A 16,566-nucleotide genomic window follows, 5' to 3' on the forward strand; every position below is an offset into this window, starting at 1 on the left:
GTAATTTGTCAATTTTGCTTGTTTTTTTTTTTCAAATTACCAGCTTCTAGTCTGATTTATTAATTCAATAGTTCTTTTACATTCAATTTTATTTATTTCTCCTTTAGTTTTTGTAATCTCTATTTGGGTCTTTACCTGGGGATTTTTAATTTTTTCCCTTTCTAGTTTTTTAATTTTCAAGCCCAGTTCATTGAACTTTTCCCTCTTTAATTTGTTAATATATGCACTCAAGTATATAAATTTCCCCCCTCAGTACTGCCTTAGCTTTATCCCAGTTCGGTAGGATATCTCATCATTGTCATTGTCTTCAATGAAATAAATGATTGTTTCTATTATTTTTTTTAACTAACAGGTTTTGGAGAATCATTTCAATTAATTTCCAATTAATTTTTGATTTGCCTGTCCAGGTTTCCTTACTAAATATTATTTTATTGCATTATGATTTGAGAATGTTATATTTATTATTTATGCTCTTTTGCATTTGTTTGCAATGTTTCTATGCCCTATTACATAGTCAATCTTTGTGAATGTACCATGTGCAGCTGTAAATAAGGTGTATTCCTTTTTGTCCCTATCTATTTTTCTCCACATATCTATTATATGTAAATTTTCCAGGATTTTATTTACCTCTCTTGTCTCTTTTTTATTTATTTTTGGGTTTGATTTATCTAGATCTGAAAGAGGAATATTTAGATCTCTCACTAGTATGGTTTTATTATATATTTCCCTCTTGAGCTCTGCCAGTTTCCCCTTTAGGAATTTGGATGCTATACCATTTGGTGCATACATGTTGAACACTGTTATTTCTTCATTGTCTATATTTCCTTTTATCAGGATGTAATTACCTTCCCTATCTCTTTTAACCAAATCTATTTTAACTTTGGCTCTCTCAGAGATCATGATCACCACTTCTGCCTTCTTTTTCTCATTTGAAGCCCAAAAGATTTTGCTTCATCCCTTCACCTTAAATCTGTGTATGTCAACCTGCCTCATATGTGTTTCTTGTAGACAACATATGGTAGGATTTTGGTTTCTAATCCACTCTGCTATTTGCTTCCGTTTTATGGGTGAATTCATCCCATAAATTCACATTCAGAGTTATAATTATCAGTTGCGTATTCACCAAAATTTTGGTATCCTCTCCTATTTCTAATTCTTCTTCTTACCCTATTTCCTTTTAAACCAGTGGTTTGTTTTAGACCAGTCCCCCTTTTCCCCTCCCTTGATTTGCTTCCCTTTCCATTCCCTCCCTCATTATTCCCCTCTTTTTATTTTTAAGGCCTAATGAATTCCCTCCCTTCTCTCCTTCCCTCCCTTTTTTGACCTCCCCACTCGCTTGCTCCCCTTGGGTGATCCCTTCTGACTTTCTCTGTAAGGTTAGATAGAATTCTATATCCCAATGGATATAGCTACTCTTCCCTCTCAGGATTAATTCCTCTGAGAGTAAGGTTTAAATATGACCTCTTAATGCTCTCTTCCTCTCCTATTTATAATATTATTGATCCCCTCCCCTTCCCATGCTCAGGATATCCTATTTTTCTTATTCATTCAAGTTTACATTTATGCTATCTAGTATGCACCCCTCCCCTCTTTTTTTCCCACCCTGTCTCATCTTAGACCATTTAGTGCTCCAACCTCTCCCTATGAATAATTCTTCAAATAATAGTGAATACAGTTTTTGAAAATTACACATAACATTTCTCCATATAGGAATACAAATAATTTGATCTTATTAAGGCCCTTAAAGAGGTAAATTTATGAATAAGAATTTTCTTTCTTTCCCCTCTGTTTCTTATTTACCTTTTCATGTTTCTCTTGGTTTTTGTGGTTGGATATTGAATTTTCCATTTAGTCCTGGTCTTTTCTGTGCAAATACTTGGAAATATTCTATCTTATTGAATGCCCATACTTTCCCCTGGAAGTATATAGTCAGTTTGGATGGGTAGGTGATCCTTGGTTGTATACCCAGTTCTCTTGCCTTTCTAAATATCATATTCCAAGCCTTGGGGTCTTTTAGTGTGGAGGCTGGCAGGTCCTGGGTGATCCTGATTGGTACCCCTTGATATCTGAATTGTCTCTTTCTGGCTTCTTGTAAAATTTTTTTCTTTTACTTGGAAGATCTTGGATTTGGCTATTATATTTCTGGGGGTTGTCTTTTCAGGGTCTCGTGTAGAGGATGATCTATGGATCCTTTAAATGTCTTTATTGCCCTCTTGTTGTAGAACTTCAGGGCAGTTTTGCTGAATAATTTCTTTTAGTATGGAGTCCAAATTTCTATTAATTTCTGGCTTTTCAGGAAGACTAATGATTATCACATTGTCTCTTCTAGACCTGTCTTCTTGATCTGTCAATTTCACAGTGAGGTATTTCATGTTTCCTCCTATTTTATTAGTCTTTTGACTTTGTTTTATTTGTTCTTGCTGTCTTGAGAGATCATTGGCTTCTAATTTCCCAATTCTAGCCTTTAGAGACTAGTTTTCCTTTTCAATCTGGTCTATCTGGTTCTTTAAGGCTTCCCACTGGTCATTTCTGGTCTTCACTTTGCTCATCAATTCATTTGATTTCTGAGCCTCACTTTCCAATTGCAAACTTCTGCCTTTTAAACTGTTATTTTCTTGCCAGATCTCTTCCATATTTCTCATAATTTCAGTTGGACTTTTCAAGATCTTGTGACCCATTTTCATTGTTTTGGGAGTGTTTGGATGTTTTTAATTATTTGTCCTCCTCTGTTTTCTGGCTTTTTTTTGTGCAGAAGTTATCAAGTGTTTGAGCTTTTTTCTTGTTCTTTTTGTTTATTTCTTGGGTCTTGATTGGCATCATTTTGTTTTATCTGCCAGAAATCTGAGTAAGGCAATCTGATTCTCTTTGTATGGGGTTATGGAGCAGTTTTTTTGCCTGAGGCTACATTGTGAGTCTCTTGCCTCCTGGGGTCTCTGGTCTAGCTGTTTTCAGGATTGATACCCCGTGTTCCTAGCCAGCTGCACAGAGCTTGGGACTCGGCCTATGCTTGTTCCTCCACCTGAGACCTTCCCCTGAGTCCAAGCATGCTGGGCACTGCTGCTGCCTCTCTCAGCCCCATTCCCACATCCAAGGTCTGAGTTTTCCAGCCACCTGGATTTCAGGTCTTGCTGCTCTCAGGGGAAAGCTCCTAGTAGTGCCAACTAGCTGCCTAGGGGCTAGATTTTGTGCCTCAGCTCACTCTAACTCTAGAGTGCAGCCTCTGACTCTGGTACTGTGGGTGGGGTGAGGGAGGGGTGATCTGCTTGCATTTTGATGGGAGCTATTTCCTCCCCTTAGAGCATGGAGGTACCTAAATCCCATGTACCTTTGATATTGCCCCCTATTGTGGAGTCCCTTCTTTCATCTGATTTTTATTTTCTTGTACTTTGAATGTATACTTTATCGGTTGGTAAGGAGAGGAAGTGGCCCAGCTTCTACTCAGCAACCATCTTAACCCAGAAGTCTGTTCAGCCATTCTTAAACCTATGGTCATCATTTTGGATTCTCCCTCTTTGTCACTTCGAAAAGAAATATATAGATGGTGGAGAAAAGGCAGGGACCTGTTTGGTTTCTTTCAAATTCACTTTATTCTTTGAAATTTTCAAATCCCCTTCACTTTAAGCTTTTGAAATACACCTAACATGAATTCTAGAGTAGCAAAACCCACAAAAGGACTGAGTGAAACAACTTTCCTACCCAAGACAACTTATGAAGTAATAAAAAAAGATTATCATTCCAGTGAGAGAGTAGAGCTCAGACCAGGAACATGTGGCAGGCACCCTACTACAACAAGCCTATGGATGCCTTGAGATTGCTGAATCAGCAGCAATGGTTTCTAGAATTCTCAGTCCACAGACAGTAAGGGTATTTAACAATTAGTCAGAAAGATTATAGGAGAACTATTCTGGTATTACATGCTAGATTCTGTTCCACTGTCCATATGAATATCTGGGTTTCAATAATGAATCACAGTCCCAAGGAGCAGTTCCAGGGTAGGGAAGAGCACTAGCTATCTGTCCTTGGTGTTATAGGGGATAAGGGACTCTGTTCACATTTCTAGGATAGAAAAAAGTGCTTTTGGTTGCTTATGCATCAAAGCACAGGCCAGGAGAATAGGAGACAGTTCTCCTTAGATCATACCACTTTAGAAGAACTGAAAACATATAGATCAGCTCTGAAAGCCAATGCACAAGAAAACCTGACCTTTTGGACAATGCCTCTTCCCATCCAGGAACAAAACTCAATCTTAACAGTTTTTTAAGTTAAAAGTTGAGGAAAAGATTGAAAAAATAAGCAAAAATGGTAATAACAAAAGAAACAGACTGTAGGAAGTTATTATAGTGCCAGGAAAGATCAAAATGCAAACTGCGAAGAAAAAAGCAAAATCAAAATTGTTGTATCCAAAGTGTCAGAGAGAAATGTGAATTGGTCTTCAGCCCAGATATAATTTCTGGAAGAGTTCAAAAAGTATTACAAAATTAAATAGGAGATGTAAATGAAAAATTGAGATAAGAAATGAATGTGACACAATGAAATCAGAAAAAAGTTGAAAGCTCAGTAAAGTACAACTTGCCACATGGAAAAAAAGGTACAAAAATTATGCTTATTAAAACAACTATTTTTAAAAAAGTAGAGCTGACCAAATGGAAAAAGGGATATGAAAGCTCACTGAACAAAATAATTCTTTAAAATTAGAATTAAGAACGTGGAAGCTATTGACTCCAGTAGATATTTAAGAAGCAGTAAAATAAAATCAAAAGAATTCAAAAATAAAAAGAAAATCTCAAATATCACATTGGAAAAGACAACTGACCTGGAAAATAGATCTAGGATAGATCACTTAGGAATTATTGGACAACCTGAAAACAATGAAAAAAATAAAACAGATCTTAGCCATCATCTTTCAAGTAATTACCAAGGAACATTGCCCTGATATTCTAGAACCAGAGGGTAAAATAGAAATTTAAAGAATTCACCAATCATTTTCTGAAAGAGATTTGAAAGAGATTCTCTATTTCCATATTTTGGAATTGCCTAATATTTGTATCAGCCTCTGAATACTTATGGATAGTAGGTCTTGAATAGTTGTTTAGCTCTTTTGTGTAGAGGATTGTATTTTCCTATTTCAGGATATCAGGAATAGTTTGATGTGGGGAGAACAAGATTTCAATGTTTTTAAAAGGTTCTGATTTGGGAGAAAACTTGATTTTTCTCCCCTTTCCTTTTCACTAACCTACTCTGAACCTTCTATGTTTTTAACCTAAGTTTACATTTGCGCAACAGTGAAATGACTTAGCCACTGTCAACCATTAGGAAGGCTATGCTGCTTCAGAATGGCAAAACTGCAGATTCCTTTTATAAAGATTCCTGACCTGGTTATTCCTTTGCAGATATCAAACTGAAATAGAAACTGGAACCAAGGCCCTACTCTAAATACAGAATCCAAGCCACCATGTTGCTGTCTGTTACAGAAATTCCTCTTCTCTTAGTTGATTACATAGAGCCTGAGACCAGTACTTATCCCACAATGTCACCTGAGTGCACCTTTTCCTTTCCATTCCTCCACAGATCAGTGGCTCAAATAACACCTGTTCCCACATATGTATCTTGGAATGAATCCAGGACCTCCTTGTTCCCTGTTTCAGAGTCTTGAATGGCATGATCCTTTCTGTAATATCTGTAGACCTGCCTGCCCATTACTTCATGTCAATCTGGGCTGGAAAATTGGCTCTGACCTTTTATTGGATTTATTCATGAGAATTTATTTTGATTCATTTCTAAATCTCTTTGTGGAGTTTGGTTTTACTCTGTTGTGCCATACTATTTTTTGCTCTTCCATGATTTTGGTTCTGACTAATAGTATACCTTTTTAATATATTTATTCAATGATAGCTTCTACTCCCATAGAATTTTACTTGTTTTGTTCCTTTTGAAAAAGTGTACTCATCATCTTTAACTTCTTATACCTATTTTACCAGTTGACTCCCCCTCTTTAATGCCCTATTGCACTTAATTTCCCTTGAGACATGATAGCTGAGAGCTTCTCTTAAATAAATATATCAATCTCAACAGGAATTCCTTTCCTATTAGAGATATATAAGAAGAATATGCAGAGAACAGACAATTATTAAACATCTATTGTATGCCTGATGGCTTATAAATATTATCTCATTTTATCCTCTCAATAGTTTGGTGATGTAAGTACTATATTAATCCCATTTCACAGTGTAGTAAACTGAAGCAGTTTAATATTCACCCAGGACCACACAGTTACCCAACTCCAAGCTTAGCTTCTATCTACACAACCACTTAGCTTTCTGTGGGAGTGCCTGTCAAAGCAGAAATTAAATAGAAAATATGCTTCCTTTATCTTCCTAAAGACTCAGTAGCTCTTAGTTAAAGGTTGGTATTCAACTCTATTGATGTTTCAGGTTCCCAGTGGAGTATGCAGTGACAGTTGCTGTCCTGGATTCAGGAAGAACCCTCTGGATGGGGAGGCTGCCTGCTGCTTTGACTGTTTCCCATGCCCAGAAGGGGAGATTTCCAGTCAAATGGGTGAGTTTCTGAAGGGTCTTTCACCCTTCTTATGATCATTGATATAGAAAATAAACAACAGATTTTTTCATATATAGTCACCTACAACCACCAAGAACATCAGTATCTGAAACAGAGATCCTCTGAGATCTATGAAAACCAGAGGAATATCCTGAAATAAGTACTTATGGTATACCACTACATTGGTGATGGCAAACATATTACATGCATAGCCTTTTTTGATGAAATGTGGCCACATACAGAGAAGTATGGGACCACATGCTGAGGATGAAATTGCTGTCGTGTAGTGTAGACACTCTGTGCACTACAGATGTCAATTCTACCTATGTTAATTCATCTATTTTGATTTATTAAAGACTGTTATATATTACAATTCTACATTTTTGTTATTTAAACTATAAATATCATGAAATTATGTGTTTTTTTCTCAAAGTGACACACCACCAAGTTATGCTTGTTTTTTTGGTGAATTTTTGACACACCAAGCTCAAAACGTTGCCCATTACTGCACTACATGTTGAGGAGCATATTCCACAAGGAAAAAATATTTGTTGTCTAATTTCTTTGACAAACTTGGTCTTGTTTTGGATATAGTTATTAGAATCTACAGGATATGCTATATATATATGTGTGTGTGTAAAGGTATACATACATATAATTCAAATGTTATATATATTTTACATACATTATATATGCATAAACAGAGAGACAGAAAGAGACACAGAGAGACAGATTATATATATACCTGTGCATTATGGAACCTAACATAAGAATAGAGGAGGTCAATCTAGGGAAAAGTGTTCCAATCAGGCAGGAAATCAAAGGTAGAGATTGAAAATGGGTTCAAGAGTATAGATTGATCTTCAGGTGGGATGATTTATTGTGTGATTTTTGATCTGGGATCAATATGAAAAAGCCATTAGGAAAAACTGATTTCTTTTTCACATACAGAGGACCACCCCACACATGCCTTTGCTATGACTGAGCTGTCTTATTCTTTTAGTTCTATTGGTGATGAAAATGAAGGAGCATTAAAATATTAATATGTCAATGTCTAACTGAATGTCCTCTATAGTTCTGGTTTATGATTTGGGTAAAGAAGAGTGGGTTTTTAATACATGAGTGTAATGAAAAATAATGTATATCTTTTACTCTTTCCTTAGCTCATGGATCTGTTTTGAGAGGAAAATCTGTTCTTAACTAATCAAATGCCAAAGCCTATAAGATTATCCAGATATCATGTTTTCCATTTTATTTCACACATGAAATAGCAATTACATGATTCTGCAAAGGTTCCCCATGGCCAATCCAAGGATTGATATCCATAGAAGAGTGCTACATATATGCTATAATTAATAGTCTAACCTTTTTCCCCTCTGACTAATTTTTTAGCTCCTATATCAATACTGATCCACAGAAGGACATAGAAGATTCAGACTTGCTAGACAATGCTAAAAACAATAGGATTCTAAGTTTTGGACATTTTAACCAATATAAAAGAAAGTTTTTACAGCAAAGGGCAAGGAATGGATCTGTGACTTCACTTTGTAAAGGATACTCTTTGATCATGATCTATCTCTACCAATTCAGAACAGCAACTTATCTGAAATTTATTGTCTTAGAGTTTTCTAGAGTATTGAGAGGTTGAGTGACTTCAGAGGATTACCAAAGTATAAGCACCAGAGGCAAGACTTGAACTCAGGTCTTTCTATCTTTGCATTCAGCTCTTCATCAGCTATATCAGACTGCACATGGAATGACATCAGATAATGAATCAACTCAGGAAAATAAGAAATGGGGTAATAAGGGCAGAGCCAAGATAATGGAGTAAGTAATAGCATGGAGAACTGGAACTGCTCTGAGAATCCTTTCAAAACAAGCTTAAAATATAATCTCAAAAGAAATACGGGAGTAACTCTCCTGCAGAAAACAATTTGAAAGGAAGGCAGAGAAGGTCTATTTCACTGGGATGAGAGAGGAGCACAGCCAGAAGTAAAACCATGCATGAAGAAGTATAAGTCACTCACTCCCACCAGATTCTGAACCTAGGCTCAAGCCAACATCTAAACCCAGACACCCAGCCAAAGCCAACAACAGAACATCCCGAATGCACCCCTTGAAGTTCCAAACTCTAGGACAGGCCTGCAGGAAAGGGCCAAGCCCTAGCTCAAGATAGTCCTGGTGCCAGGCCCATTCAAATCAAAGGAGAGGCCCAGATCCCCTACCCAAGACTGCAATGAGGTTCCAAGTTCCATCATAGGGAAGGCCACAGTGCATTGGGCTAGTGTAGGTCCTTGCATAAGCCTGTTCCTTATTCAGGTTGCCACCTAATCATTTAAATCAATATTTAAAAAAATTGGAGCAGGTAGGGTTCACTTTGGATGGGGTGCTAGGCCTTGGAGTCAGGAAGACACCTCTTTTGGATTTCAAATTCACTTTCTATATCACCCTGGGAAAGTCATGTAACTCCATTTCTCTCAGTTTCTTCATCTGTGAAATGAACTTGAAAAGAAATGACAAACCACTCCAATATCTTTACCCAAAAAACCTCAAATGTGGTCATAAAAAGTGAGACAAGACAATAATAAAATTATGGTGTTTGATACAGATTTTTAACATTAGCAACAAAGAAACCCCTTTGAATTTTCATATCCACTGTCATAAAGGCAATTCAAAGTTTTGTTTGGGACATGAAAGATTCAAAGAGAAAAAAGCAAAATAGAAGAAACAGGTTGTCTAGGGAAAAGAAAGCACACAAAAGCCTACATTGTTCTGGGGTGCCAGAGAGGGTTTTTGAAATGCTATTTCTGGGGTCAACTTCAAAAAGTTCTCATATATCTAAATGAACTGGTTATAATATGGTCAGTTCAATATTCCAAAAACCAGTAAAAAATTCAGTTATTTAATGAGAATTGGGTTTTAAGCTGTCTGAATTAACAAAGATATTATTTTATTTTTTTCTTTTTTAATATTGATTTCTCAGTATTTTTCCATGATTCATGTTCTCTTCTTCCCTTCTTCCCTCCCACTTCCCGGTGCTGACTAGCATTTTCATTAAGTTATACATGTATTATCTGAATACTAATTTCCATATTATTCATTTTTGCAATAATCTTCTAAAGTCAAAATCTAAAATCATCTACCTATATAAACAAGTGATGAATCATGTAGTTTTCTTCTGTCTTTCTACTCCCACAGATCTTTCTCTTAGTGTGGAAAGCTTTCTCATAAGTCCCTCAGGATTGTCCTGGTTCATTGTATTGCTTGTAGTCAATCACATTTGATTGTCCTACAATGTTACAGTCTGTGTGCACAATGGTCTTCTGGTTCTACTCATTTCACTATATATCAGTTCAAGAAGGTCTTCCCAGTTTGTGTAAAAATCAAGCAGTTCATCATTCCTTATAATAAAATATTATGCCATCACCATCATAAACCACAATTTTAAGCCCAGATATTACTGGCTTCTTGAATTCATTGTTGAAAATTTCAGGAAATAGGACCAATTTCCTGATATTTAAAAAGAGAACCACTTACAAAATAAAAGATTGGATTACAACAAATCTGCCAGAAATTTAATAAATTATGAATCAATTGATAGCCACTAACTATGTGACTGTCCTGGTGGAAAATGGCACAGATACAAAGACAAAAAAATAATTCCTGCTTTCAGAGAGTTTCCATTGCAGTGGAGACAACAACATGAATATATATACACAGTATAGGCATCAAAAATGTGAAAAATACATACAAATTCCTTGTTGTAAAGGATGCACGGGAGCTGGGAAGAATGGGAAGACTAATGCAGGCAATCCACAGAATTGTGGGTATTTACATAATATCTTCCATCCGATATTGAGCCTTTATATGTCTCTTGTAGATGCAGAATATTGTAAGAAGTGCCCAGAGGATAAATATCCAAATAAACAGAGAGATCTCTGCCTCCCCAAGATGGTGACCTTCCTGAATGTAAAAGAACCTTTGGGGATGACTTTGGTCTTCATGGCTGTTTCCTTCTCTTTCCTGACTGCTCTGGTTCTATGGGTCTTTGTCAAGTTCCAAGACACTCCCATTGTCAAAGCCAATAACCGAACTCTCAGTTATACCCTCCTCATCTCCCTGATCTTCTGTTTCCTCTGCTCCTTGCTCTTCATAGGCCATCCTACCACTACCACCTGTCTCCTACAACAAACAGTATTTGGAATTGTGTTCACAGTGGCTGTTTCCTCCATTTTAGCTAAAACCATAATAGTCATTCTGGCTTTCAGGGGAATAAGGCCAGGGAGTAGGATCCAGATGTTCCTACATCCTAAAGTGTCCAATTATGTTGTTCTCATCTGCTCAGGGATTCAAGTCATTTTCTGTGGTATCTGGTTGGGAACCTCTCCCCCCTTTCCAGAGGCAGACGCACAGTCTGAATATGGCTACATAATCATTCGATGTAATGAAGGCTCTTCCTTTGCATTTTACTGTGTCCTGGGCTACATGAGCTTTCTGGCCCTGGGGAGCTTTATAGTAGCTTTTCTGGCCAGGAACCTGCCAGATACCTTCAATGAAGCTAAGTTCATCACTTTCAGCATGTTAGTGTTTTGCAGTGTCTGGGCCTCTTTTCTCCCCACCTATCAAAGTACCAAAGGGAAAGCCATGGTAACTGTCGAGATCTTCGCTATCTTGGCCTCCAGTGCTGGATTATTGGGGTGTATTTTTATTCCCAAATGTTATGTGATTCTCCTGAAGCCAGACAGAAATACTCAGAACAGATCAAGAATAAAAAAGGATTCAATGGCAAGATTTTCTTCTAGACAAGGACCTTATAATTCCATTTCTAGGATTAAGAGATTTGAAGAATAATCCACATCATATTTGTCATTCTGGTGATGATTGAACCCTAATCAGTATTTGTGTGGCACTCTGATTACTTTATCAAACTCCACTCACATGAAGGCCTGGTTTCCTAGAGTGCAAAGACTACTGATATTTTAAGAATGTTGCTATTAATGCTATCCACCTCAAGAAAAAGAACAATTGGAATATAAATGCAGATGAAAACATATTTTTGTCACATGTTTATTTGGGTATATTATTTGAGATTTTGACTTTGTAAGACTACTCACTTACAACAATGAATAATATGGAAATAACATTTCTGTGATAATACAATGTAGAACTCAAATTGAATTGCCTGTCAACTCCAGGAGAGGGGAGGAAGAAAGGGAGGGAGACAATATGAATCACAAAACTTTGGAAAACTCATGTGGAAATCTGTTATTAAGATAAAATAAAGACACAGGCATTTTAAGAGAAACAAACAAAGAAAGAAACAATGAAATGAAGAAACAAAAAGGGAGAAAAAAGCATGTTTCAACTAATTTTGGTGGACACTGCTGCCAACAGTGGGACATCTGGAAAATATAATTTTCAGAATATTTAACGTTCTCAGTATCATCCCTTGCACAATAGGCAAGTTATGAGGAAGGTCTCCCCTTTTCCAATCCCAACCTCAAGTCCAATTAAGGTTTCCTTTTTTCATTTTCAAGTTAAATTATTGAACTCCCCAAAGTTTGTTGTGCTATCCAAAGTTCCACTCGATATGACTTCTTCTGTTCAGTCAAACTCAAAGTGTCTTCTTTATGGATCATCTGCTTTCATCCAATGACCCAAAAACCCAATGATACTTTAAAATTGATGACATTGTTTTACCAGTTTATATTTGATTGATTAATGTATTCTACAATGGGGTTTTAGCTTTTTATCATTAAGAGGAGATGGTTAGAGCAATACACAGTATTGATTCTAAGATGGAAGGTAAGAGTTTTTTTCAAACCCTTACCTTCTTCTTAAATTCAATACAGATATTGGTACCATGGTAGAGGAATGGTAGGGACTAGGCAATTGGGGTTAATAACTTGCCCAGGAGCACACAGGTTTGAAATAGTCTGAGGCCTGATTTGAACTCTAGTCCTCTTTACTCTAGACATGAACACTATCTCCAAAGGCACCAGCTGTCACCCACCACAATTAATTTTTGAAATGCTTTCACATCGTCTCTACCTTCTTTTATAGTCCTCTTCTGATGTCCTTGACATGTATATTTCTGTTCTCATTTCTTGTTCTTATTTTGCCATAATTCAAACCATGATTTATATATTTCATAGGCTATTAATATTATGCTTTTAGGATATACATTTTGCCATATAAATAAGTAAATGAAAAATTATAAAGTGTATATACTATGTACTAGGCGCTGTTTTAAGTGTTGAGGGTACACATAAAGAAGCAATATAGCCCCTATCCTTAAGGAACTTACATTTTAATCAAAGAAGACTAAAAATATGTAAGTGTGCAGTTGTGGGGTTGCTTTGGATTGCAAGACCCAAGGACAGTGTATGATAGTATAAAATGATGACTCATTTTTCTCTGCAGTGGTAACATTATTCTGATTAATGTTTCAAAAAATAAAGATAGGAAAAAAAAGGTTTAGGGAGCAACATAAATATATTAGGGATTCAGTATGATATGTCTCTGAGTTAAATATAGACAACTCTTAATAAACAGGAGCTATGAACCTCAAGAATGGAAAGGGGAGGACTAGGTTTGAGGTAGAGAAAAGAACAAGAAGGCAGAACATTACTTTTGCCACATCTCAGTGAAGTGATTCTGTGTCCAGACTATGTATACTTCTTTAGCCAACATCCTCACCAAGAACTCATCAAGTCTGACTTGGATTATAGAAATACCTTTCTGCTAATCTCACTGCTGTACCTGCAATATAACTACAAGTCTCATTTCCTTTAAAAAGCATTCTCATCCCCTTCCACTCTTGCTAAAGAATTCAAACAACTTCATACTACATTTTCTCCTTTGTCCCAAATTTTCAACCTAGCCTTTCTATCTGGTAGCACACAAATATAAATATTTTCACTGTCTAAATGTAATCAGCATGATAATGAGTAAAATAGGATCATGGAAACTCAACACAGAAAAAATTTCACTCAAGATCCAGGAAATAAAGAATGCATTTTTTCATAAAGTTTTATTATTTTATAAATTACATGTAATAACACATTTCCCCATTAGTTTTCCAAAGTTATGTAATCCAAATTGTCTTTTTCCCTCCCAAATCTCCCTTTTCCTGGAGCTGGTAAGCAATTTGATGAGGGTCATACATGTATTATCATGCAAAATACATTTCCCTATATTTAAATTTTGAGGAAACAGTCACATAAAACTCAACTCCAAAATAAAAACCCAAATAAACTCAGATGAAAAATCATATACTTTGACCTGTATTCTGACTCAAATGACCTTTTCTCTAGGTGGACAGCATTCTTTATCTTAAATGCCTCAGAATTGTCCTGGATCATTGTGTTATTGAGAGTAGCCAAAGCTAGAAAGACTAAATGTTGGGAGATGAATAAGAAACTTCCTATCTGTACTTCACAGATAATGTTTTCAAAACAAAAATCACAAGTCAATGGGTGTGATGAACATGGAATAACACAAAAATAAAGGAAATGGATGATCATTTAGCAGAGAAGACATATTTGGTGACTTGTGGGATGTTAGTTTAACTCTTTAGGCCAAATGTGAAAATCAAAACAGTGTGAAAAGGACAAAATTTAAACTATTTCAACTCTTTTTTGTTGTCTTTTGTCTTACAAGGAATATGATCCTTGACCTGAACATCTTTCATATGATAAGAAGGAAATAGTTCATTGAAATTTTTATATTTCAGTTAAACACAGAGGATTACATAAGTCATGTGACAAAATGGTTCTCAAAGCCCCTCAAATATTTCCAGAATAAGAATTATGTTCAAGAAATAAGGGAAATTTCAGCTGCCTCCTTGGTTAAAGACTCAAAAAATGTTCATAAATCCCAAAGCAGAAAAACTGTCAAGAAATAGGGCTAATCTCCACTCTCTAACATGTTTACTCAGCACCTTCTCCCCACCTCCTCAGATTTGTATGTTCTAGGGTGCAAAAAGTTTGGCCAGAGAATGGATAGAGGGAAAAGGGTCAGGAAATATGTTTTAGCTTTAAATAGAACTTAACTCCATACTCCAACCCTTCCTTTCTCTCACTGCCTCTGGAACCCAAATTTTATAGTGTAGAAATTTGTTTAGGCTTTGATAGGAGCATGACAGCATATTGTGCTGCAAGGCCAGAGAACTGAGGAACCTAGAAAACTGGACAAGGCATTTGGAAGGCTGTGTGGCACCACACCAAGCCTGAAAGAAAGTGACCACTTTTACCTGAGACCATTTCTGGCCTTACAGAAATAATTTGGGGCTTAAAGCTAGAGAGATGAACTTCAAATTCAAGTACAGGAGCAGATATGAATTCTAGACCATCCTTGTCTCCTCAGTGAGACCTATCCTTAAAAAGGCAAGTCAATAGGGGAAAATAAGGGGAAATGGTAGAAATTTCCAAAGATTTCAAGAGAAGAAACTTCAGGTAAAGATCATGAGCACATGCAGATCAACAGAGAAGACAACAATAACAGAAGGGAAAATGGACACATCAGGTAAAAGAGTATAGATATTTTTTAACAAATTGTAAGAAAAAGGAAAATGAAACAACATAGAATGAGTCAGGAGATATTGTGAACTGATGAGAGCATGGAACCATAGTATAATGTTCCAGAATTGTCTGATTTGAAGCAGGAGGTTTTTCTATATTCCCTCAAGAAACAAAAAAGTTGATACCTGTACAAATAGTCCAAATTTTGGATCAATCAAAATAAAAAGGAATTAGATTCTGATTTATGTTTGTGGTGCTTTTTCTTGGAATTTTTTCAGATTATTTTCATAACACTGAGAATCCTAGGATGCATATTTCTACAAAAAGTTATCTAAAAAATTGGAGAAATTAATTTCATTATTCAAATAAAGAAATATTTTTGTTCACTAGGAAAATGAAAAAAATTATTCATAAACATTTACCTACAAATTTCTTTATTTTAACTCATAATTAAAGACAATTCTATTGGTCACAGGAAGATCAAGAGAAGCTGAAAACTCCTGGGTTTCTGGAATTGAACATCTCCATCTACAGGCAGAGGCATTTAAATTAATTCAAGCACCTTCTCAGATTTTTCTAAATCCCACCTTGCTCTATCTTATTGTTTCCTTCCTTATTTCTACTGTGACCTCTAGCAGCGTTACATTCAGAGCACCAATGGTTTAAGGGTTTAAGGGTAATGTTAGAACTTTTGAGAATTTTTTGACATTTATTTTAAAAACAGAGCAGTCATTACTAGTGCAAAGGATTGGAATTTTTTGATAACTTACAAGGCGAAATAATTTGGATTTGGATTTACTTTTCCAGTGCATACTCTTAAAATTATTGTAGATAATTGGCATAGCTCTCAGATTCCTGGAAAGTACCACTTTGAACTAGATTTCCCCAAAATTAGAGAAATACATGTATTTGTCCAAATAAAGAATTAGTTTCATTTACTCAGAAAAAATGTAAGCATATATCAATTTATTAAAATATATAGAAAAATGTATTCATTCATACTCAGAATAAATGACATCAGTTCATTGGTTTGCACAGAAAATTTTAAAATGCCCAAAGATCCTTGATATCTTGGGGACTAAACATCTTGATCTCCATATACATATGCCCCAGAATGATTTGAAGTATTTTTATAATTTACTAAAGAACTTATTTGCTGCCATATCATTTTATAATATTTTTTCTTTTTTTAAAACCCTTACCTTCCATCTTAGAATCAATATTGAGTATTGATTCTAAGATGGAAGAGCAGTAAGGGCAATGGGGGTTAAGTGACTTCTGAAGATCACAACCTAGGAAGTGTCTAGTCAGATTTGAACCCAAGACCTCCCATGTCTGGATCTGGCTCCCAGTTCACTGAGCAAAGTGGCCAACACCATTTTTATAATTTTTATAATTAATTTTGGCACAGTGGAACCATAGGTGTAATGAGATCCTTGTAAATACCTTGGTTTCAGCATGTGCTTCACTTTCTTCCCCTCTGATCCTG

At 35.9% G+C, this 16,566-nt stretch overlaps 1 protein-coding gene across 1 annotated transcript in view; it reads left to right on the forward strand.

Annotated features, from left to right (window-relative positions):
• LOC123256755 (vomeronasal type-2 receptor 26-like) overlaps window positions 1-11,406 on the forward strand; it is a 35,195-nt gene extending 23,789 nt beyond the window's left edge. The window contains exons 5-6 of the mRNA XM_044685321.1: window positions 6,432-6,555; window positions 10,436-11,406. Of these exons, the coding sequence (XP_044541256.1) occupies window positions 6,432-6,555; window positions 10,436-11,406 (1,095 nt within the window). The remainder of the gene's footprint in view (window positions 1-6,431; window positions 6,556-10,435) is intronic.
• The last annotated feature ends 5,160 nt before the right edge of the window (window positions 11,407-16,566 follow it).

The sequence above is a fragment of the Gracilinanus agilis genome, chromosome 1, assembly GCF_016433145.1.
Source record: "Gracilinanus agilis isolate LMUSP501 chromosome 1, AgileGrace, whole genome shotgun sequence".
Taxonomy (NCBI): Eukaryota; Metazoa; Chordata; class Mammalia; order Didelphimorphia; family Didelphidae; genus Gracilinanus; species Gracilinanus agilis.